The sequence below is a fragment of the Bos mutus genome, chromosome 15 (genome assembly GCF_027580195.1).
Source record: "Bos mutus isolate GX-2022 chromosome 15, NWIPB_WYAK_1.1, whole genome shotgun sequence".
Classification (NCBI taxonomy): domain Eukaryota; kingdom Metazoa; phylum Chordata; class Mammalia; order Artiodactyla; family Bovidae; genus Bos; species Bos mutus.
Window position 1 is genome coordinate 78,886,985 of NC_091631.1, and position 26,644 is coordinate 78,913,628.

Below are 26,644 nucleotides of genomic sequence, written 5' to 3' on the forward strand. Positions count from 1 at the left end.
CTGTCTATGCTATTTTCCCCAGTTGGCCCTCTGCACATGCTCAGATTTCCAGATTTAGCATTAGCTAACTTTACTTTCAGTTGATTTCACCTCTGGTTTCCCTTGTTAACCATGTCAATCTCCTGTACTATTTTCTTTAGAAGACTTTGGCTATAACTGTAAGTGTGGAAGTATGTGTGTATATATCCTAGTATTTCTGTAATTACCTACTTGATTTCCTCCTACTAGAACACAGACACAAGTCATTCCCCAAAAAGAAATCAACACAAATCAGCAAACCAACATTTCCCTCCAAAGCCAAAAATCAAAAGGAAGAAGTAATACAACCCTAAACCCTGGGGAAAGGAGACCTCAAGTGGAGCAAGTTATTAAAAAAAAAAAAAAAATGAAAAGACAGAGAAATACAGCACAAATGAAAGAGCAAGGTAGAAACTCACAACCCCAAATAAACGAAGAGGAAATAAGTAAGCTCTCTAAAAGAGAATTCAGACTAATAATAGCAAATATGCATCAAAGACTTGAAAATAGATGGAGAATATGCAAGAAGCATTTAACACAGTTACTAAAATCACCAAGGACATTAAAGAAATAAAAAATAAGCAAATGGATGAATATCATAATTACCAAAGTTAAAAATACTCTAGAAGAAATCAATAGCAGAATAACTGAGGCAGAGAAACAGATAGGTGAGCTGGAGTTTAGAATGGTGGAAGTAACTGCTGAAGAGAAGAATAAAGGGAAAGGAATGAAAAGAGTTGAGGATAGCCTCAGTGACCTTTGGGGCAATATTAAACACACCAACACTTAAGTTACACGGGTCCCAGAGGAAGAATAAAAAAAAGAAAGTCACTGAGAAAATTTTTGAATAAATTATAGGTGAAAACTTCCCCAACATAGGAAGGAAAATAGTCAATCAAGTCCAAGAAGTACAGAAAATCCCTTACAGGTTAAGCTCAAGGAGAAACACATTGAGACACATATTAATCAAGGTAAGAAAGATTAAGCACAAAGAAAGAATATTAAAACCAGCAAGGGAAAAGCAACAAGTAAAATACAAGGGAAAACCCATGTGATTAACAGAGGATCTTTCAGCAGAAACTCTACAGGCCAGAAGGGAATGACAAGATATATTTAAAGTACTGAAAAACCTACAACCATGATTACTATGTCTAGCAAAGATCTCATTCAAAATTGACAGAGAAATCAAAAACTTTACAGATAAGCAAAATTAAGAGAATTCAGAACCACTAATTCAGAACCACCAGCCCTGGAACAAATTCTAAAGAGACTTACATAGCCAGTAAACACAAGAGAAAGAAAAGTCCCCACAAAAACAAACGCAAAACAATAAAGAAAATGAAAAAATAGGAACATATGTATCAATAATTACCTTAACTGTAAATGGATTAAATGAACCAACCAAAAGATACAAACTGACTCAGTTCAGTTCAGTCCCTCAGTCGTGTCCGACTCTTTGTGACCCCATGAACCGCAGAAAGCCAGGCCTCCCTGTCCATCACCAAATCCCGGAGTTTACCCAAACTCATGTCCATTGAGTTGGTGATGCCATCCAACCATCTCATCCTCTGTTGTCCCCTTCTCCTCCCACCTTCAATCATTCTCAACATCAGGGTGTTTTCAAATGAGTTAGCTCTTCGCATCTGGTGGCCAAAATACTGGAGCTTCAGCTTCAGCATCAGTCCTTCCATTGAACACCCAGGACTGATCTCCTTTATGATGGACTGGTTGGATCTCCTTGTAGTCCAAGCGACTCTCAAGAATCTTCTCCAACAACACAGTTTAAAACCATCAATTCCTTGGCACTCAGCTTTCTTTATAGTCCAACTTTCATATCCGTACATGGCCACTGGAAAAACCATAGCCTTGACTAGACAGACCTTTGTTGGCAAAGTAATCTCTTTGCTTTTTAATAGGCTCTCTAGGTTGGTCATAACTTTTCTTCCAAGGAGTAAGAATTTAATTTAATTTCATAGCTGCAATTACCATCTGCAGTGATTTTGGAGCCAGAAAAATAAAGTCAGCCACTGTATCCACTGTTTACCCATCTATTTGCCATGAAGTGATAGGACTGGATGCCATATCTTAGTTTTCTGAATGTTGAGTTTTAAGCCAACTTTTTTGACTCTCCTCTTTCACTTTCACTGACTGATTGAATGGATATAAAAACAAGACCCATATATATGCTACCTATAGGAGACCCACTTCAGACCTAGAGACAAATACAGATTGAAAGTAAAAGGATGTAAAAGGATAGTCCATGCAAATGGAAACCAAAAGAAAGCTGGAGTGGCAATTCTTATTTCAGACAAAATAGACTTTAAAATAAAGAATATCACAAGAATCAAAGAAGTACATTACATACTGATCAAAGGATCAATCCAAGAAGATGACATAACAATTGTAAATGTCTATGCACCCAACATAGGAGCACCTCAATACATAAGGCAAACACTAACAAACATAAGAGGAGAAACTGACAGCAACACAATAATAGTAGGAGACTTTAATGCCCCACTTTCACCAATGGAAAGTTCATCAAAACATAGAACCAAAAAGGAAACACAAACCTTAAATGAAACATTAGACCAAATGAACCTAATTTATATTTTAAGGATTTTCCATCCAAATGCAGAATACACTTTCTTCTCAAGTGCACAAGGGACATTCTCCAAGATAGACCACAACCTGAGCCTTGAATCAAGTCTCAGTAAATTTAAGAAAATTGAAATTGTATCAAGTATCTTGTCTGACCACAATGTTATGATACTAGATATCAACTACTGGAAAAAAAAAAAAAAACACAACTCTTGGAGATTAAGCAATACATCACTACATAACAAAGAGGTTACTGAAGAAATAAGGGAGTAAATAAAAAGATTCCTAGAAATAAATGACAATGAAAACATGATGACCCAAAACCTATGGGATTCAGCAAAACCTGTTCTAAGAGGTTTATAGCGATACAATCCTACCTCCACAAACAAACAAACAAACAAAAAAGATCAAGTAAACAGCCTAAATCTAAATCTAAGGCAGCTGTAAAAAGAAGAACAAAAAAACACCCAAAGACAGCATAAGAAAGGAGATCATAAAAATCAGAGCAGAAATCATTGAAAAAGAAATGGAAACAATAGCAAAGATTGGTAAAACTAAAAGCTGGTTCTTTGAGGAGATAAACAAAATGGACAAACCACTATCCAGACTCACCAAGAGAAAAAGGGAGAAAAATAAAATCAATAAAATTATAAATGAAAAAGGAGAGATTACAACAGGCACGATAGGAACAGATACTTCAAAAAGATCAGCTTGCCAAGGCTGAACCAGGAAGAAGCAGAAATTATGAACAAACCAATTACAAGCACTAAAATTGAAGCAGTGATCAAGAATCGTACCCAAAAGAAAAGCCCAGGGCCAGATGGCTTCACAGGGGAATTCTGTGAAACATTTAGAGAAGAACTGATGTCTATTTTTCTGAAACTCTTCCAAAAAATTGCAGAGTAAAGAGAACTTCCAAACTCATCCTACAAGGCCACAATCACCCTGATACCAAAACCAGGAAAAAAACAACAAGAAAAAAGCAAATTACAGGCCAATGTCACTGACGAACATAGATGCAAAATTCCTCAACAAAATTCTAGCAACGGAATCCAACAACACATTAAAAAGCTCATACACCATGATCAATTCAGGTTTATTCCAGGGCTGCAAGGATTCTTCAGTATATGCAAACCAAAGTGATACACCATATCACCAAATTGAAAGATAAAAACCATATAATCATCTCAATAGATCCAGATAAAATTCAGCATTCATTTATGAAAAAAAAAATCTTCAAAAAATGGCCATAGAAGGAATCTATGTCAACATAGTAAAGGCCATATAGGAAAAGCCCACAGCGCATATAATTCTCAAAGGTGAAAAACTAAAAGCTTCCCCTCTAAGATCAGGAACAATACAAGGGTTTCCACTCTCACCACTATTATTCAACATAGTATTGGAAGTTCTAGCTATGGTAATTAGAGAAGAAAAAGAAATAAAATGAATCCAGATTGGTAAAGAAGAAGTAACACTCTCACTGTATGCAGATGCTATGGAACTATACATAGAAAACCCAAAAGAAACTATCAGAAAATTATTAGAGCTAATCAGTCCATTCAGCAGAGTCATGAGATACAAGGTCAATACACAGAAATTACTTGCATTCTTATGTACAAATAATGAAAAATCAGAAAGAGAAATTAAGGAATAAAAACCATTCACCATTGCAACAACAACAAAACACATAAATAAAATATCTAGGGATAAACCTACATAAGGAGACAAAATACCGGTATAGAAAAACTATAGGACACTAATAGAAGATATCAAAGATGGCATAAACAGATGGAGAGATATTCCATGTTCCATGTAGGAAGAATCAATATTGTGAAAATGACTATACTAGCAAATGCAGTCTACAGGTTCAATGCAATCCCTATCAAATTACCAATGGCATTTTTCACAGAACTAGAACAAAAAATTTCACAATTCATATGGAAATACAAAAGACCCTGAATAACCAAAATAGTCTTTAGAAAGAAGTATAGAGCTGGAGGAATCAACCTTCCTGTCTTCAGAGTATGCTGCAAAGCTACAGTCATCAAGCCAGTGTGGTACTGGCACAAAAACAGAAATACAGACCAATGGGACAAGATAGAGAACCCAGAGATAAACCCACTCACCTACTGATACCTTATTTTTGACAAAGGAGGCAAAAATATACACTGTGGGGAAAGACAGACTCTTCAATAGGTGGTGCTGGGAAAACAGCAAAGCTATGTGCAGAATAATGAAATTAGATCAGTACCTAATGCCATACACAAAGATAAACTCAAAATGGATTAAAGACCCAAATGTAAGACCCAAAACTATTAAACTGTAAGAGGAGAACATAGGCAGAACACTCAATCACATAAATCAGAGCAAGATCTTCTATGACCCATCTCCTAGAGTAATGGAAATAAAAACAAAAATAAACAAGTGAGGTCCAGGTAAACTTAAAAGCTTTTGCATAGCAAAGGAAACTACAAACAAGATTAAAAAAAAAACAAACCTAAGCCCTCAGAATGGGAGAAAATGAGAGCAAAGGAAATAGCTGATAAAGAATTAATTTCCAAAATACACAAGCAGCTTATACAACTAAATACCAGAAAAGCAGGCAACCCAATCAAAAAGTGGGAAAGGTACCTGAAGAGACATTTCTCCAAAGAAGACATACAGATGTCTAACAAGCTCATGAAAAGGTGCTCAACATCATTCATTGTTAGAGAAATGCAAATCAAAAAGTACAATGAGATACCACCTCTCATCAGTCAGAATGGCCGTCAACAAAATGTCTACAAACAATAAATTATGGAGAGGGTGTGGAGAAAAGGGAACATTCTTGCACTGCTGGTGGGAATGAAAACTGATACAGCCACTATGGAAGATGGTATGGAGACTCCTTAAAAAGCTAGGAATAAAACCACCATATGACTCAGCAATCCCAATCCTGGGCATATACCCTGAGGAAATCAAAACTGAAAAAGACATATGTACCCCTATGTTCACTGCATCACTATTTACAATAGTTAGAACGTGAAAGCAACCTAGATGTCCATCAGCTGATGAGTGGATAAAAAAGCTGTGGTACATATACACAATGGAATACTACTCAGCCATAAAAAGCAACAAATTTGAATCTGTTTTAATTAGGTGGATGAAACTAGTGCTCATTATACTGAGTGAAGTCAGTCAGAAAGAAAAATGTAAATATTGAATACTGACATATATGTATGGAATCTGAAGATACAGCACTGATGAATTTATTTTCAGGGCAGCAATGGAGAAACAGACATAGAGAACAGACCTATGGACAAGCTGGGAGGAGAGGAGGGAGAAGGGGAGATGTATGAAGAGTGTAACATAGAAATTTACAATACTATGTATAAAACAGATAGTCAGTGGTAATTTGCTGTTTGACTCAGGGAACTCAAACAGGGGCTCTGTGTCAGGCTGTTGGGTGCGGTGGGGAGGGGGATGGGAGGGAGGTCTTGGAGGGGGTGGATGTGGACGTACTTATGGTTGATTCTTGTTGATGCATGACAGAAAACCGCAAAATTCTGTAAAGCAATTATCCTTCCATTAAAAAATAATACTATTATGTAATAGTATTATATTATATTATATTAATATAATATATTAAAATATAAAAATCATATTATTTTTTAAAAATAAAAATAATATTTTATATTATTAAAAATAATATATATATTAAATATATATTATAAAATAATATATATAATCATATATATATATATATATATATATATATATATTTGCTTGTTTCTGCTTCTCTTCACCCTTTCTGGACACCCACTGTTCTCTAACATATTCAGCTCTTGCTAGTCCCAAGATATTGCACATTCCTTGTGGCTTTTCTCCATCTGTCCATATCTTGAAAATAATCTCTTACAAAACTCCCCTTAAATCATAACATGTGCCTCCAGCTTTGACCTACTACATGACACTGACGTATATGTACTTAATGATATAGCCTGAAAAAGCATAAATCAAAGTTAATTACATCCACCTGAAGAAAACATAAATCCACCATCACTGTAGAAATTTTCAATATTACTTTTTAAATTATTGATAAATAAAGTTGGCAATAAATCATAAAGTATATAAAAATTCTAAACAGAAAAATTTATGGGAATATAGATGCATAAATAAAATAGTACCTATACCAAAGAATCCTATTATTCAGCATGCATACATGAATATCTACAAAATTAAGTGTTAGGCCATTAAAAAACAGTATCAACTAATTTGCCCTTAACACAATATTGTAAATCAACTATATTTCAATAGAAGTTTAAAACAATGAATGTGTAGTAGAAAATCAGCATCAAAAAAAAAAAAAAAGAAAGAAAGAAAGAAAGAAAGAAAGAAAAAGAAACATGGTTGGAGAACTTTTTCTATCTGAATTGAAGTCATTATAAAGCAGTGATTTAAAAAAATGTGTGGTATTGACACAAGGAGATAGGTAAATCATTGAATATAATATAATGTTCATACATATAGTTAAATTACAAAGGGCTTGAAATGAAATTTAAAATGGAAGATACATAAATGGCCAATAACAGTATTTTTAAATGTTCAGCAAATTGACTAATTTGGAAATTAGTCTAATTTCCAATAATTTCCACTAATCAGGAAAACAAACTATATCCTCAGTAATTTATCTCTGCATACCTCCTAGAATGACTAATAGGAAAATAGCAAGGGCAAGAATGTGGAACAATTCATGTGTTTGAAATTAGAACTCTCTTTTTGTGGTTTAAATATCATTCCTCATTTTTAATATTGCCTAGGTTTCCATGACAGGCTTCCCTTGTGGCTCAGCTGATAAAGAATCCACCTGCAATGTGGGAGACTTGGGTTTTATCCCTGAGTTGGGAAGATTCCCTGGAGAAGGGAAAGGCTACCCACTCCAGTATTCTGGACTGAGTCCAACAAAGAGTTGGACATGACTGAGGGATTTTCACTTTCACTTCCATGACAGCCATCACATAATTGTAAGAAATAATTTATTGGGAGCCTTTTAGAGTTTCTGTTTATTTTCATAGGCCCTCTGATGAATGTGAGTAATAGGTTTATGGATAAGTACTTTAAAATGGGTTTTCTAGGTGGGATAGTGGTAAAGAATCCACCTGCCAATGAAGGAGATGCAAGAGACAGGGGTTATATCCCTAGGTTAGGAAGATCCCCTGGAGTAGGAAATGGCAACATGCTCCAGTATTCTTCCCTGGAAAATTCTATGGTCAGAGGAGCCTGGTGGGCTACAGTCCACGGGGTCACAAAGAGTCGGACACAAATGATCAAACACACACAAATACACACACACACTCACACACACACTTTAAAATGACTAGCATTAATTTTTTGTCCTCACTGTTCTAGTCCTCAAGCAATCAAATTTAGTTTCTCAGAAAAATTTTAATGTAAGAAAGAAGTACCTTCTCTAATTTGAGTCTATATCTGAGGCCCCCAGGTTGGAATTATTCTATTATTGATATTCACATAACTTTGACCATTCTAAGAAATCCAAGTTTTGATAGAAGAAGCTTTCATGTTTTTGGTTCCAAGGACAGGGACTAAAGGGTTTCTTTGGTGACTCAGTGATAAAGAAGCCACTGCAATGCAAGAGATTCGGGTTCAATCTCTGGGTTGGAAAGATCCCCTGGAGAATAAAATGTCAACCCATTCCAGTCTTCTTGTCTGGGAAACCCCATGGATAGAGCAGCATGGAGGTCTACAGTCCATGGGGTCACAAAAGAGTAAGACACTACTTAGTGACTAAACAACAATAACAATAACAGAGACTAAAATTCCCCCACTTATTCTTAATAAGTGTTTCTTGAACACATCTCTCCAGAGTATCTCTTTCTAAGACAAAGTCTTTCCATCAAAGGAAATAATTAACTTCTGGGAGAGAAAATAGCAGCTACAAGATAACGTCCTTGATCTTTTATGGCAACCTGACTAAATATCCTTGAATTGTAGGTTAAAAAAAAAAGCCTTTTTGTGTGGTTATTTTTCACATCTTCAGAACAAGCTTCATCAAGGATGGAATGACTCATTTGAATGTGTTTCCACTATGTATTCTGCCTCCTGCCTATGGGATCATAGCCATGTATAGAAGATCATTTCTACATATCATTACAAATAAACTAATTTTAAATTCAAGTCTTGGGTTTTCTGTAGGCTAGAAAGAAATATTTAGACATAAAATAATTCTGTACTATTGATTTGATATTGAATTACCCAACAGACTGGTTCCAAATAGGAAAAGGAGTATGTCAAGTACGTATATTGTCACCCTGCTTATTTAACTTATATGCAGAGTACATCATGAGAAATGCTGGGCTGGAGGAAGCACAAGTTGGATTCAAGATTGCCAGGAGAAATATCAATAACCTCAGATACACAGATGACACCACACTTATGGCAGAAAGTGAAGAGGAACTAAAGAGCTTCTTGATGAAAGTGAAAGAGGAGAGTGAAAAATTTGGCTTAAAGCTCAACATTCAGAAAACTAAGATCATGGCATCCAGTTCCACCACTTCATGGCAAATAGATAGGAAAACAGTGGAAATAGTGGCTGACTTTATTTTTGGGGGGCTCCAAAATCACTGCAGATAGTGATTGCTGCCATGAAATTAAAAGACACTTACTCCTTGGAAAGAAAGTTATGACCAACCTAGACAGCATATTAAAAAGCAGAAACATTACTTTATCCACAAAGGTCCATCTAGTCAAGGCTGTGGTTTTTCCAGTAGTCATGTACGGATGTGAGTGTTGGACTATAAAAAAGCTGAGCACAGAAGAATTGATGATTTTGAATTGTGGGTGTTGGAGAAGACTCTTGAGAGTCCCTTGGACAGTAAGGAGATCCAACCAGTATCCATCCTAAAGGAGATCAGTCCTGGGTGTTCATTGGAAGGATTGATGTTGAAGCTAAAACTCCAATACTTTGACCATCTGATGCGAAGAACTGACTCATTTGAAAAGACCCTGATGCTCAGAAAGATTGAGGGCAGGAGGAGAAGGGGACAACAGAGGATGAGATAGTTGGATGGCATCACCAACTCAATGGACATGGGTTTGGGTGGACTCCAGAAGTTGGTGATGGACTGGGGGGCCTGGTATGATGCGGCTCATGGGGTCACAAAGAGTCGGACACGACTGAGTGACTGAACTGAACTGACTACAGTCTCTTTCTGAATATGTCATATCTTTTATATTGAGTTACTTATTCAAAGAGGATGTCAATTTGAAGATGGGATTAGTTCTGAACAGCCCCAAATATCAGTAAGATCATCTAAGTACAGAAAGTAAGTTAAAAAAAAAAAAACACTTAAAAAATAGTGCTGATGCTCATTAAAGATTGTTACTTTAAAAATTAAAAAGACTATTACTTTTCATACATTTTTATCATTATGTTTCAATAATTTTCATATAGAGTATCAGCACATGTCATCCTCACCCCATTCATCAAAAGATAGCTGGTAAATATCATTAACCTAATTTGACTTGGGCAAAATTTGAGGCTCATAGAGATTAAGAAATTTGCAAGACCTAGGCTAACAATAGGCTTTTTTTGTGTGTTATGAGACAATTCATTTAATAATCAAGAGTAGCTATTAGAATGAAAACAATATTTAAATACACTTCACAGACAAAATGGCATAAATGTATTAAATCATATTAATTATAACTTGTTTAATCCAAATATGAACCCAAATAACTCTCTCTGAAATTAACTGCTATGAATGATACAGATCTCTGTGGCTTCTTTGAAAGTAAAATAGGAAATGATTTTTCCTTGGTTTCTTGTATGGCTAAATATTTCTCTGTCTTATTGCTCGAAATGTCAATTCTTATCACATGGGTGTGTAGACAGTCATGAAAAGAAGTGAGGGTCCTTTGTGCATCCATAGCTGTGTGAGGGATAATTTCATATAGCTTTTTCCTCAAAGGATTCTTATCCTTTGTGAGGTGGACCCTATGTTTCTCACCTGTTAGAGGAAACAAGGATATAAGATGCCAAGAAATGTGCCTTAGGTCAAGAAGTTGCTAGTAGGAAAAAGTCAAATTCTAATCTGGTCTTCCTGATTCTCAAGCCAATATATCTCACCAGCAGGATTCTTATTTTCAACTTTTCAAGAGGAGTCTGTGGGACCATGCTTTGCAAGGGAACTGGGGAGACAAGAAATATGGTGAGAGAGGAACAAAGATAAAAAGAACTTTCAATGAAGCATAGTTATTAATCATAGTTTGTTTATTAATATTTGAGTATTATAATATTGTGTGTATGTGTGTTTGATGTGTCTGTTGTGTCTGTTGATGAAATTGTTTCAAATATACTTGCCTCTGAAGCAATATTAAATAGCTATAATTATTATGGTCATATCTAAAGGAGTTTATTAGTTTAATATTGTTTGCTATAACATCACACTATAGCATGTGTGTAAAATATTTGGAAGAAAAAGAAGTTAAGGTGTTTAATCTAATCTTGGCTTGTTCTTGAGTAAGATCCTTAACGTCTCTGTTTCTATTTCCTAATGTATAAAATAAGCATAAATTATAATATCAATCATTTCATAGGTTTATAATGAGAATAAAAAACAGCTTCGAAAAATCACTTGGAGCATAATTAAGGGTTGATTAAATTTTTGGTGATATGACAGTTAACATTACTGATCTGCAGATGACACCACCCTTATGGCAGAAAGTGAAGAGGAACTAAAAAGCCTCTTAATGAAAGTGAAAGAAGAGAGTGAAAAAGTTGGCTTAAAGCTCAACATTCAGAAAACGAAGATCATGGCACCTGGTCCCATCACTTCATGGGAAATAGATGGGCAAACAGTGGAAACAGTGTCAGACTTTATTTTTTTTGGGCTCCAAAATCACTGCAGATGGTGACTGCAGCCATGAAATTAGAAGATGCTTACCGCTTGGAAGGAAAGTTATGACCAACTTAGATAGCATATTCAAAAGCAGAGACATTACTTTGCCAACAAAGGTCCATCTAGTCAGGGCTATGGTTTTTCCTGTGGTCATGTATGGATGTGAGAGTTGGACTGTGAAGAAGGCTAGGCGCTGAAGAATTGATGGTTTTGAACTGTGGTGTTGGAGAAGACTCTTGAGAATCCCTTGGACTGCAAGGAGATTCAACAAGTCCATTCTAAAGGAGATCAGTCCTGGGTGTTCACTGGAAGAACTGATGCTAAAGGTGAAACTTCAATATTTTGGCCACCTCATGTGAAGAGTTGACTCATTGGAAAAGACTCTGATGCTGGGAGGGATTGGGGGCAGGAGGAGAAGGGAACGACAGAGGATGAGATGTCTGGATGGCATCACCGACTCGATGGACGTGAGTTTGAGTGAACTTCGGGAGCTGGTGATGGACAGGGAGGCCTGGCATGCTTCAATTCATGGGGTCGCAAAGAGTCGGACATGACTGAGTGACTGAACTGAACTGAACTGAACATTACTGCCAACATTTTTATTTGAGATTGTTCCTCATGTGCTAAATGGATGAAATAATAGCATCTACAAAGGTTGCTGTCTTGCTATGGTGATTTCAATCAATCATTAAAAGTATATTTATTACCTATCATAAAGTTATTGGATTTAGGCAAAGTGTTTGTCATTTGATTATAGTAGCTCCTGTATTACTTTATTACCTTTCCATCATAAATATCCTGCTACAATTTCAATTACTATAAATAGTCTGACACTGGAAATTATTTATCTTTTATCACCTTACAGAAGTTCAGTACACCTTACCTAAGTGATACAAACATCTTTATTAGATACATATCTAAAATTCCCTCTTTCTCAAATCCTTCTTCATCCCACACTCAAATTCTCAACTACTTTTCCTGGTTTCCCATTAACCAAGAATAAAGAAAACAAGATCCTTGGCTTGCATTTATAGCCTTTACATCTATTTTCTACTCTTTTCAGACTTTGCTGTCACTATATCTGAGATCGTCTGTTTCATGTTGGGCTCTGAGGCATCTCACATGATGAAGGGTGCAGAAAAAAATCTCCTGCCCATGTTTACTAAGTTCCTCAAATCTATAAACATCACCTTGCTCCAGAAGATAATGTGAATAATTTTCAAGGAAATAGAACATTTTTTCCTATCTGAAAAATAAAAAAAAAAAAGAAAATCTCATAAGTGTTCAGATTTCAGTAGTTCAGTTCAGTCGCTCAGTTGTGTCTACAGACATATAACTTATTATGTTAATAACTTCAAGGTTCATTTAAGAAAAAGTGATTTTTTTCAAGTAATGTAACTATGCATACCATGAAATATATGGAGAATAAGAATAATGTTATTGAATTTATTCTACTGGGGCTCACAGAGAATCAAAAAAGAAAAAAAAAAACCCAGAAAATCATATTTATTGGGTTTTTAGTCATCTACATTGTGTCTGTGGTAGGAAATGTGCTCATTGTGGTCATCATCACTGCCAGCCCATTATTGGAGTCCCCTATGCACTATTTCCTGGCCTATCTCTCCTTTATTGATGCTTGCCACTCCTGTCTTTTCATACTATTCATGGGGTTCTCAAGGCAAGAGTACTGAAGTGGTTTGCCATTCCCTTCTCCAGTGGACCACATTCTGTCAGACCTCTCCAACATGACCCATCCGTCTTGGGTGGCCCCACCTGGCATGGCTTACTTTCATTGAGTTAAGGCTGTGATCTGTGTGATCAGATTGGCTAGTTGTCTGTGATTGTGTTTTCGGTCTGTCTGCCCTCTGACGCTCTCTCTCAGTGCCTACCATCTTACTTGGGTTTCTCTTACCTTGGACGTGGGGTATCTCTTCACAGCTGCTCCAGTGAAGCGCAACCACTGCTCCTTGCCTTGGACGTGGGATATATCCTCTCCACCACCACCCCTGAACTTGATTCAATTATATATGTATATTTATGCTGTGCTGTGCTTAGTCGCTCAGTCATGTTTTTTATAGATCTTGAGAGCCCGGAATCTGGATAGGGGATATGTTGTTCCATTCATTTTTAGCTGGCTGGAAATTTGGGGTTGGAATCCTGCAAAGGTTCAGTCTGCGGCTTTGAGAGAACCAGAGATCAAATTGCCAACATCTGCTGGATCATGGCAAAAGGAAGAGAGTTCCCGAAAAACATCTATTTCTGCTTTATTTACTATGCCAAAGCCTTTGACTGTGTGGATCACAATAAACTGTGGAAAATTCTGAAAGAGATCAGAATACCAGACCGTCTGACCTGCCTCTTGAGAAACCTGCATGCAAGTGAGGAGGCAACAGTTAGAACTGGACACGGAAAAACAGACTGGTTCCAAATAGGAACAGGAGTACATCAAGGCTGTATATTGTCACCCTGCTTATTTAACTTATATGCAGAGTACATCATGAGAAACACTGGGCTGGAGGAAGCACAAGTTGGATTCAAGATTGCTGGGAGAAATATCAATAACCTCACATATGCAGATGACACCACCTTTATGGCAGAAAGTGAAGAGCTTCTTGATGAAAGTGAAAGAGGAGAGTGAAAAATTTGGCTTAAAGCTCAACATTCAGAAAACGAAGATCATGGCATCTGGTCCCATCACTTCATGGGAAATAGATGGGCAAACAGTAGAAACAGTGTCAGACTTTATTTTTGGGGGCTCCAAAATCACTGCAGATGGTGACTGCAGCCATGAAATTAGAAGACGCTTACTCCTTGGAAGGAAATTTATGACCAACCTAGATAGCATATTGAAAAGCAGAGATATTACTTTGCCAACAAAGGTCCATCTAGTCAAGGCTATGGTTTTTCCAGTGGTCATGTATGGTTGTGAGAGCTAGACTGTGAAGAAAGCTCAGCGCTGAAGAATTGATGCTTTTGAACTGTAGTGTTGGAGAAGACTCTTGAGAGTCCCTTGGACTGCAAGGAGATCCAACCAGTCCATTCTAAAGGAGATCAGTCCTGGGTGTTCACTGGAAGAACTGATGCTAAAGGTGAAACTCCAATACTTTGGCCACCTCGTGCGAAGAGTTGACTCATTGGAAAAGACCCTGATGCTGGGAGGGATTGCGGGCAGGATAAGAAGGGGACGACAGAGGATGAGATGGCTGGATGGCATCACCGACTTGATGGACATGAGTTTGAGTAGGCTCTGGGAATTGGTGATGGACAGGGAGGCCTGGCGTGCTGCAGTTCATGGGGTGGCAAAGAGTCAGACATGACCGAGCGACTGAACTGAACTGTGCTGAAATGATTCCTCTGTCAATACCCCTAAACTGATAGTAGATTTACTCCATGAAAAGAAGACCATTCTATTTAATGAGTGCATGACCCAAATCTTTGGGGAACATTTCTTTGGAGATGCTGGAGTCATCCTATTTACTGTGATGACCTATGACCACTATATAGCCATCTGCAAGCCCTTGCACTATACAAGCATCATGACTCGTCGAGTATGTCACCTGTTTTCGGGAGTGTCATGGGTAGCAGGCTTTCTTCATGTATTCATACAGATCATCTACATCCTCAGATTACCTTTTTGTGGCCCTAATATCATAGATCACCTTATGTGTGACTTGAATCCTTTGCTCAATCTTGCCTGTATTAATACTCCAGGGCTCTTTGTTGCTGTCAACAGTGGTTTCCTCTGTCTGTTAAATTTCCTTCTCTTGATTGGCTCCTATGTGGTCATTCTGCACTCCTTAAGGTCCCAGAGCTTGGAGGCAAGGCAAAAAGCTCTCTGCATTTGTGTCTCCCATACAACAGTTGTGGTCCTATTTTTTGTGCCCTGCATATTTGTATACTTGAGACCAGCAACTACTTTACCTATTGATAAAGCAGTGTCTGTATTCTACACTATGATAACTCCCATGTTAAATCTTTTAATCTATACTTTGAGAAATACTCAGATGAAAAATACTATTAGGAAACTGTATAGTAGGAAAGCTATTTCAGATGAATCATAAAATATGATTGGAACCTAACATGTATTCTGCCAGGAGCCAGCATGAGGAATTCCGCCTGTGGCAAAAGTCATGAGGAAGGAGGCCGGCATACACAAAGGCAGGATCGAGCCTCAGGAGTCCCCCTGGAAATTCTCGAGCATCTACCCCCAAAACCAGAGTCTGCCTACTTTACTGTTTTGTTCTCTCACCTACACCTCTGACTTTATGGGGGGCTGTCCCCCACCACCATCTCCCTCTCTGAAAAAGAGTTAACTGACAGCTCCAGTTAATAAAGTTCCTGGGCGTGACAAGAGTGTTTTAGTTCACAAACCCCTCAGATGGCTCTCTAACTTGCCTGACAGGTTTACTCGGATTCCTACAGCTACACATACGATTGTTTACAGTCTCCGAACCTTAAGAAGCTTAAGATATTCAAATAGTATAGAGCCTCTCAGAGAGTTAGAAATTGTCAGAATAGAACTAGTAGAAGATTTCATTGTTGAGCCAATGCTTGCTGCCAAGTTTCCACATCCCTTGTATTGTATCCTTGGAAGTGTATTAATTAATATAGTTGGTATGTAGAAAAAATAAGTAGTGGCCTTGGTGTTAACAACTTTAGACCTTTAAGGTAATAAATTCTTTCCTTTGTTGTAAACCCACTGCACCTTTGCCCTATAGGAATGCAACTTTATCTAACACCTTTGGAGGGTGGCACCAAACTTTAAATAATTACTCTTAGAGAAAATAAGTCTTATGGTTGACAAACCTTTGTCAGAGTCATAAAATGTTAACAGGCCTTCTGGCCAGAAGATGATGTAAATCACCTAAACCATTTGTATACGATAAGTTTGCAGAAAAGAAACCCTGGTTTTGATAAGGATCAAAGACTGCTGACTTTGCATGATTTCACACCCCCTATTATCCTCTATGTGCAACTTAGGGTATAAAAGCCCCTGTTGAAAATAAAGCTATTGGCCTTGCTCACCGAAGCTTGGTCTCCCCATGTCGTTCTTTCTCTCACCTTCTGGCTGAATTCCCATCTGGAGCGTGGAGGCTCGTCAAGCCTATTAATTTTGCCTGGGCTTCTAAGATCTGACCGGGGAGGCCTTAGCATCTCCTCTCCGTCAGGAGAACAGAAGGACACCTGTGGCCTACGTACGTGGTGCAAATTCCTTGTCTTGGAGTTTTATTGGTTTTCCACATAAACCAAGTTATTCAGCCTCTTTTCTCCACTGAATTTTCTCACTGAGCTATCGCTATTTAACCACTCTTTATATCTAATTAATACTTAATTAAGCTATAGCTATTCTAATCACCGACGCCGTCATCCTGAGGGAATCCCTGAATCCAACCGGGGCAGGACCCTGGCAGTATTCAGTGGCAGCAAGGGTCAAAAATGCATTGTCAATAATCTTAGCAATGAATACTTATGATATAAAGAAAACAGCTAAGCATTATAATCATAAATTCTGCAGTGATAGAAGAAATGATGGTAAGAAATAAGAAGTATTTAGGCAAGGGTAAACATTTGAAATATTCTTCCATATTGGGGCTTCAGTCAGTTCAGTTCAGTCACTCAGTCGTGTCCGACTCTTTGCGACCCCATGAATCGCAGCACGCCAGGCCTCCCTGTCCATCACCAACTCCCGGAGTTCACTCAGACTCATGTCCATCGAGTCAGTGATGCTATCCAGCCATCTCATCCTCTGTCATCCCCTTCTCCTCCTGCCCCCAATCCCTCCCAGCATCACAGTCTTTTCCAACTAATTCAACAATGTATATAGATTCACAAGCATTCTTTCTAATAAAAAATTAAAGAAATACAAAACGTATTGGTATTGAGAGTAATTTCCATAACAATCCAAAGAGGTAGAAACTACTATTATCTCCGTTTTATAAGTAAGGAAGCAAATTAAAAACAAAAAAAAAAACAAAAAAACAACAAAGTTCCAAACCAGAAATACTTAAGTGTATATATACACCCATATATGTATATATGGGCTTCCCTGGTAGCTCAGGGGTAAAGAATCTGCCCACAATGCTGAAGACCTAAGTTTGAATCCTGAGTTGGAAAGATAACCTGGAGAAAGGAATAGGCTAACCACTACAGTATTCTGGCCTGGAGAATTCCTTGGACTGTATAGCTCATGGAATCACAAAGACATTAATAAATAAAGTATAATATAGTATATATGCTATATATACACACACTTATATATATACATGCGTGTGTTAGTCAGTTGTGTCCCACTCTTTCTGACCCCATGGATTGTAGACTGCCAGGATTCCCTGTCCATGGTGTTCTCCAGACAAGAATATTGAAGTGGGTAGTTATTTCCACCTCCAGGGGATTGGCCAGGGTCTTCTACATTGCACACAGATTCTTTACCATCTGAGCCACCAGGGAAGCCCTGTATGTTATATTATATATTAGCTATATATTATTACATATACCATACATGAACAATTATATATTAGCTCATTATATATGAATAAGTTACATTACTTTTCTTACTCACTTTTATATATCACAGTTGATGATATTATCTTGACTGTAACATGAGATTTGAAATTACTTTAACAATATAAAAGCAAAGGGCCATTTAACCTCTATGGGGTCAGTCAGTTCAGTTGCTCAGTCGTATCTGACTCTTTGTGACTCCATGGAATGTAGCATGCCAGGCTTCCCTGTCCATCACCAACTTCTGGAGTTGCTCAAAAACATGTCCGTCAAGTCTATGATGACATCCAACCATCTCATCCATGGTCATCCCCTTCTCCTCCTGTCTTCAATCTTTCCCAGCATCAGGATCTTTTCAAATGAGTCAGTTCTTTGCATCCAGTGGCCAAAGTATTGGAGTTTCATCTTCAGCATCAGTCCTTCCAGTGAATATTCAGGATTGATTTCCTTGATGATTGACTGGTTTGACCTCCTTGCAGTCCAAGGGACTCTCAAGAGTCTTCTCCAACACCATATTTCAAAAGCATCATTCTTCAGTGCTCAGCTTTCTTTATAGTCCAACTCTCATATCCATACATGACTATTGGAAAAACCATAGCTTTGATTAGATGGACGTTTTTTTGGAAAAGTACCATCTCTGCTTTTTAATATGCTCTGTAGGTTGGTCATAGCTTTTCTTCAAAAAAGCAATTATCTTCATTACCTCCATCATAGTATGTCTCAGATGAAACAACAGGGAGGAAACACAGTCCTGCCAATCAGAAGAAAATTGGATTGAAGATTTAATGAGCATGGCCCCACCCATCAGAGCAATACCCGGTATCCCCCACAGTCTCTCCCACCAAGAAGCTTTTATAAACCTCTTATCCTTATCCATCAGAGGGCAGACAGAATGAAAACCACAGTCACAGAAAACTAATCAAACTGGACACATGGACCACAGCCTTGTCTAACTCATGAAACTATGAATCATGCCGTGTAGGGCCAACCAAGATGGACAGGTCATGGTGGAGAGTTCTGACAAAACGTGGTCCACTGGGGAAGGGAATGGCAAACCACTTCAGAATCCTTGCCTTGAGAACCCCATGAACAGTATAAGAAGGCAAAAATATAGAACACTGAAAAATGAACTCCCCAGATTGGTAGATGTCCAATATGCTACTGAAGAGTGGAGAAATAACTTCAGAAAGAATGAAGAGACAGAACCAAAGCAAAAACACTGCCCAGTTGTGGGTGTTACTGGTGATGGAAGTAAAGTCCATGCTGTAAAGGACAATATTGCATAGGGACCTGGAATAGGTCGATGAATCAAGGTAAATTAGAAGTGGTCAAACAGGAGATGGCAAGAGTGAGCATCAACATTTTAGGAATCAGTGAACTAAAATGGACTGGAACAGGCGAATTTAAATCAAATGACCATTATATCTACCATACATAGTAAGGGGTTTGATTTAGTTAATACCTGAATGGTCTCGTGGTTTTCCCTATTTTTTTTCAATTTAAGTCTGAATTTGGCAATGAGGAGTTCATGATCTGGGCCACAGTCAGCTCCCGGTCCTGTTTTACTGACTGTATAGAGCTTCTCCATCTTTGGCTGCAAAGAATATAATCAATCTGATTTTACTATTGACCATCTGGTGATGGACATGTGTAGAGTCTTCTGTTCTGTTGTTGGAAGAAGGTGCTTGCTATGACCACTGTGCTCTTTTGGCAAAACTTTATTTATTTATTTTTTTTGCAAAACTTTATTAGCCTTTGCTCTCCTTCATTCTGTACTCCAAGGCCAAATTTGCCTGTTACTCCAGGTATCTCTTGACTTCCTGCTTTCACATTCCAGTCCCCTATGATGAAAAGGACATCTTTTTAGGAATGTTAGTTCTAGAAGGGCTTGTAGGTCTTCATAGAAATGTTCAACTTCAGTTTCTTCAGCATAGACTTGGATTACTGTGATATTGAATGGTTTGCCTTGGAAATAAACAGAGATCATGCTGACACTTTTGAGACTGCACCCAATTACTGCCTTTTGGACTCTTGTTGACTATCAGGGATACACCACTTCTTTTAAGGGATTCTTGCCCACAGTAGTTTATATCATGAGCATCTGAATTAAATTCACCTATTCCAGTCCATTTTATTTCACTGATTCTTAAAATATTGATGTTCACTCAACATCTCCGGTTTGACTGCTTATAATTTACCTGGATTCATTGACCTATCATTCCAGGTTCTTAGGCAGTATTGTTCTTTACAGCATCGGACTTTACTTCCATCACCAGTCACATCCACATGGCACTTTTTTTGCTTTGCTTCCGTCACTTCATTGATTCTGAAGTTATTTCTCCACTCTTCAGTAGCATATTGGGCATCTTTCCCATGGCCTCAAGCTGTGGCCTATGTGCTCATCCCATAACGTTCTTTGTAATGATTCTTAAACAGATGTCAATGGTTACTTTATAGATTTTTTTCTGGGCACAACTGCAGAAGGCTCTGTGCTTTGTCATGCTTCTCTAAAGAACAATAAGCACCTTAGGAGCTACCCCGCATCTGAGGTCAGGGGCAGTGATGAGAGGACTTACCCCGCTTCCGAGGCCAGGGGTGGCGGCCGGGAGGACCAAACCCACGCCCAAGGAGCCGTGGCTGCGCGGGCGCTGGAGGGCCTAGAGGAGCTATCCGATGTTGAAGGTCAGGAAGGGTGATGGTGAGGAGATATCCCTCGTCAAAGGTAAGGACCAGTGGCTGCACTTTGCTGGAGCAGCCGTGAAGAGATACCCCACACCCAAGGTAAGAGAAACCCAAGTAAGACAGCAGGTGTTGCAAAGGGCATCAAAGGGCAGACACACTGAAACCATACTCACAGAAAACTAGTCAATCTAATCACACTAGGACCACAGCCTTGTCTAACTCTGTGAAATTAAGCCATGTCCGTGGGGCAACACAATATGGGCGGGTCATGGTGGAGAGGTCTGACAGAATGTGGTCCACTGGAGAAGGGAATGGCAAACCACTTCAGTATTCTTGCCTTGAGAACCCCATGAACAGTATGAAAAGGCAAAATGATAGGATACTGAAAGAGGAACTCCCCAGGTCAGTAGGTGCCCAGTATGCTACTGGAGATCAGTGGAGAAATAACTCCAGAAAGAATGAAAGGATGCAGTGAAAGCAAAAACAATACCCAGTTGTGGGTGTGACTGGTGATAGAAGCAAGGTCTGATGCTGTAAAGAGCAATATTGCATAGGAATCTGGAATGTCAGGTCCATGAATCAAGGCAAATTGGAAGTGGTCAAACAGGAGACGGCAAGAGTGAATTTCGACAGTCTAGGAATCAGCGAAATAAAATGGACTGGAAAGGGTGAATTTAACTCAGATGACCATTATATCTACTACAATTGGCAGGAACCCCTTAGAAGAAATGGAGTAGCCATCATGGTCAACAAAAGAGTCCAAAATGCAGTACTTGGATGCTATATCAAAAACGACAGAATGATCTCTGTTCTTTTTCAAGGCAAACCATTCAATATCACAGTAATTCAAGTCTATGACCCAAGCAGCAATGCTGAAGAAGCTGAAGTTGAATGGTTCTGTGAAGACCTAAAGACCTGTAAGAACTAACCCCCAAAAAGATGTCCTTTTCATTATAGGGGACTGGAATGCAAAAGTAGGAAGTCAAGAAACACCTGAATTAACAGCCAAATTTGGCCTTGGAATACTCAATGAAGCAGGGCAAAGACTAATAGAGTTTTGCCAAGAAAATGCACTGGTCATAACAAACCCTCTTCCAACAACACAAGAGAAGACTCTACACATGGACATCATCAGATGGTCAACACCAAAATCAGATTTATTATATTCTTTGCAGTCAAAACTGGAGAAGCTCTATACAGTCAACAAAAACAAGACCAGGAGCTGACTGTGGCTCAGATCATGAACTCCTTATTGCCAAATTCAGACTTAAATTGAAGAAAGTAGGGAAAACCACTAGACCATTCAGGTATGACCTAAATCAAATCCCTTATGATTATACAGTGGAAATGAGAAATAGATTTAAGGGCCTAGATCTGATACATAGAGTGTATGATGAACTATGGAATGAGGCTCGTGACATTGTACAGGAGGCAGGGATCAAGACCATCCCCATGGAAAAGAAATGCAAAAAAGCAAAATAGCTTTCTGGGGAGGCCTTACATATAGCTGTGTAAAGAAGAGAAGCGAAAAGCAAAGGAGAAAAGGAAAGATATAAGCATCTGAATGCAGAGTTCCAAAGAATAGCAAGGAGAGATAAGAAAGCCTTCCTCAGCAATCAATGCAAAGAAATAGAGGAAAACAACAGAATGGGAAAGACTAGAGATCTCTTCAAGAAAATTAGAGATACCAAGGGAATATTTCACACAAAGATGGGCTCAGTAAAGGACAGAAATGGTATGGACATAACAGAAGCAGAAGATATTAAGAAAAGGTGGCAAGAATACACAGAAGAACTGTACAAAAAAGACCTTCACGATCCAGATAATCACGATGGTGTGATCTCTGACCTAGAGCCAGATATCCTGTAATGTGAAGTCAAGTGGGCCTTAGAAAGATCACTACAAACAAAGCAAGTGGAGGTGATTTGAGCTATTTCAAATCCTGAAAGATGATGCTGTGAAAGTGCTGCACTCAATATGCCAGCAAATTTGGAAAACTCAGCAGTGGCCACAGGACTGGAAAAGGTCAGTTTTCATTCCAATCCCAAAAAAGGCAATGCCAAAGAATGCTCAAAGTACTGCACAATTGCACTCATCTCACATGCTAGTAAAGTAATGCTCAAAATTCTCCAAGCCAGGCTTCAGCAATATGTGAACCGTGAACTTCCTGATGTTCAAGCTGGTTTTACAAAAGGCAGAGGAACCAGAGATCAAATTGCCAACTTCTGCTGGATCATGGAAAAAGCAAGAGAGTTCCAGAAAAACATCTATTTCTGCTTTATTGACTATGTCAAAGCCTTTGACTGTGTGGATCACAATAAACTGTGGAAAATTCTGAAAGACATGGGAATACCAGACCACCTGATCTGCCTCTTGAGAAATCTGTATGCAGGTCAGAAAGCAACAGTTAGAACTGGACATGGAACAACAGACTGGTTCCAAATAGGAAAAGGAGTACGTCAAGGCTGTCTGTTGTCACCCTGCTTATTTAACTTCTGTGCAGAGTACATCATGAGAAACGCTGGGCTGGAGGAAGCACAAGCTGGAATCAAGATTACTGGGAGAAATATCAATAACCTCAGATATGCAGATGACACCACACTTATGGCAGAAAGTGGAGAGGAGCTAAAAAGCCTCTTCATGAAAGTGAAAGGGAAGAGTGAAAAAGTTGGCTTAAAGCTCAGCATTTAGAAAACGAAGATCATGGCATCCAATCCCATCACTTCATGGGAAGTAGATGGGGAAAGAGTGGAAACAGTGTCAGACTTTATCTTTTTGGGCTCCAAAATCACTGTAGATGGTGACTGCAGCCATGAAATTAAAAGACGCTTACTCCTTGGAAGGAATGTTATGACCAACCTAGATAGCATATTCAAAAGCAGAGTCATTACTTTGCCAACCAAGATCTGTCTAGTCAAGGCTATGGTTTTTCCTGTGGTCATGTATGAATGTGAGAGTTGGACTGTGAAGAAGACTGAGCACCGAAGAATTGATGCTTTTGAACTGTGGTGTTGGAGAAGACTCTTGAGAGTCCCTTGGACTGCAAGGAGATCCAACCAGTCCATTCTGAAGGAGATCAGCCCTGGGATTTCTTTGGAAGGAATGATGCTAAAGCTGAAACTCCAGTACTTTGGCCACCTCATGGGAAGAGTTGACTCATTGGAAAAGACTCTGATGCTGGGAGGGATTGGGGGCAGGAGGAGAAGGGTACGGCAGAGGATGAGATGGCTGGATGGCATCACTGACTCGAAGGATGTGAATCTGAGTGAATTCTGGGATTTGATGATGGACAGGGAGGCCTGGCATGCTGCAATTCATTGAGTCACAAAGAGTCGGACACGACTGAGCGACTGAACTGAACTGAACTTAATATTCTTTTCAGTCAACTCAGCCAAGGAGAGTAAAAAAAGAAGTCAGAATCAAAAGGCCTAACTCCTTCATCCTGGGTCTGTGCCTGAGGGACAAAGAGAGGGTGTTGGAGTTGTGCCTCCATTTTGTCAGTAACGCCTAACTCGGCTCCTGACATCTCCCCCCTCTTTTTTTTTTTTACAGCATAGATATGAAACTCTGTAAAGCAGAAACATTCTGGTTGAGTATTTTGAAAAGGCTCAGGATTATTACACAAATCTGAATGAATAGGCATAAGCACATGGCCACATTAATCATTATTGTAAAAAAGGATCTATGGGAAAGATACCCCTCTAGATTTTTTAAATGGGAATTAGAAAGCCACTGAGAGGAAAAGTCAGACTTGGCCTGCTTTAAATTTTGAATATCTCGATGTAACTTAGAAATATCAATACTAAAATCTGAATGATTTTAGACACCTAAAATATGATTTTTAATGTGTTTTCAAGAATGTATGGAATCATTTACTTGTAGAGGGGTAACACACATCTATTTAAATTTAGCATGACACCTTAAAGACAACCTAATTTTTAAATTTTTAATTTTTGTTCCATAAGTAGAACTGTTTTTTTCTAAAGCATTGAACTTATTTTTTTTTTTTTCATCTATAATTTTTTGTGTAGTAAGGGCTACGGAGACATTTTTTGGACAGCTGATTGACAAATGAGGCAGTATGCACTTTTTTTTGACAGGGCAACAGTAGAAACCGTAACTGAAGCAGTTATGGCAATCAAGGCAATTATTCCCACAACCAGAGCGGCAATGAATCTCTTAGGTTGAGAAATTAAGCCATTAAATTCATATAAAACTTTTAATATATAATCATCAAACCATTGTCTCTCTAATTTTACAGGAACCATCAAATATGGTGGTTGTTTTACAATCATTACAGCCTTATAATTACTTTAGTCATTTTTATCAACACAATTTGATATAAAATAATTTACACATTTGACATTATAAACAGTTTTCTTTTAAAAACTCCCAACTCATTTCAATTTTTGGCCAACAAAAAGGCATAGGGAGAATGTATGCAGGCCCGTACAATATATCTTTGTTTATTTAAAGGTCTATATAAGATCACAGGTGTCATAGCAGCCAATGTTCTCCATAATTCAGGTTGTATGGGACTTGTTTTATCGACACTCACTAAAGGAGGAACCCATCTATTAACATGTCACCTAGTAATTGTTAAAGGATAAGAGATGAATGAATCATTTCATATGGATCTATAAGGTTTTTTAAAAATTAAATTTAATCATTGATCTTAAAGTTAGGGGCACCCCCATTTAATCAGAAAATGTCTGGTGGCAACAATGGGAATAAATAACTTTAGGGTATACATGTATATTTTTTTTAACGAGGAAAGCCAGAAATTTTGTTTGTTTTTTTAGGCCTGTAGTCTTTGTTCATCAGAATCCAGAGGGGGGAGTGTACAGCTCGGAAAGTCTTTTAAATGAAGGGCTGTCTGTTTTATGGCATCATATAGTCTTTCTTGTGCCCCCAGCATCAACAGCTGTAAGGACCAAAAATCTTTCTTGTCATTGTTTTTCAGAGAATCAGTAAGCATGCCTTTCAAGGACGTGTTAACACATCCATTTAAAGCTGATCCTTGCAAAGAGGAAGGCATGGCAAAGCAAATAGGTGGATAAATGGACACGCCTGAAAAATTGAAGGGCGTGCTGACCACTGCTTTAACATTATTAGGATAGATGGAAGCCCCGCCCAAAAGATGAACATCATTAACAAAAACACAAATTGGCTCATTTATCTAATCAACAGGCTGAAAAGAAGGTGGATTAGGTAAATATGCCCAATGAACTTTTTGGGTTGGAGGACCTTGGGTGACAAGCCAACACAGCAAGCATAGCCACAAACATTATCATAGAAGTGGCCTCATGTCTCTCCTTCTCTATTAATTTTTTAGCCTGTTGAGCAAGACGTTTTAGCTGGCCCCAAATTGGCACCGTGTTGGAAGTAGTTGTTTGAGTATGGTGACGGCGATGAGATGGAGCAGAATATGGTTGGACTTGATCAGCATGTCTCTCTTGAAGTGCCAGGTGTCTGAAGCGATGTACTAGCAGTGAAGCCTCAGGTGAAGGGTCACTTGTCCTTTGGCTTTTTTTTTTTTTTTTGGCTTTCTCAGGTCTGGACTCGACAAGCTTTTGATCTCCCCATCTTTTTTTGGTCTCAGACTCCAAGGATCTTGGTGACCTCAGGGGTCTTTGTGATCTTGGAGATCTTATGGGACTGGACATGTTGAATCAGTCTGTCAGGAATCTGGACAAGAGAAGTGGAATCCTGTGGAAACACACAAGCATAACCTCCTCTGCAAGTTAACAGCACATCTGGCCCTTTTCACTCTCCAGTAAGGAGGTCTTTTCACTCGACCAAGGGCCAAGTCATAGCCCCTTTAGGAATCCAGTGTCTCATCAATGTAGTCTGTCTCTGTGTGTCTATGTTTAAATGATTAATTATAAATAAAGCATGGTGTAGAATATGATGTGGAGAGGAATACTTAAATCTTTTCTGTCTTAATT

The 26,644-nt window shown here is 38.4% G+C and overlaps 1 protein-coding gene across 1 annotated transcript; it reads left to right on the plus strand.

The window, feature by feature from the left end:
- Nucleotides 1–12,931: 12,931 nt before the first annotated feature.
- On the plus strand, nt 12,932–15,574 carry LOC102282925 (olfactory receptor 4C13). The gene is made up of 2 exons (XM_014479086.1): nt 12,932–13,154; nt 14,862–15,574. Exons 1-2 carry the CDS (start codon nt 12,932–12,934, stop codon nt 15,572–15,574), a joined length of 936 nt encoding a protein of 311 aa, XP_014334572.1.
- Nucleotides 15,575–26,644: the final 11,070 nt, after the last annotated feature.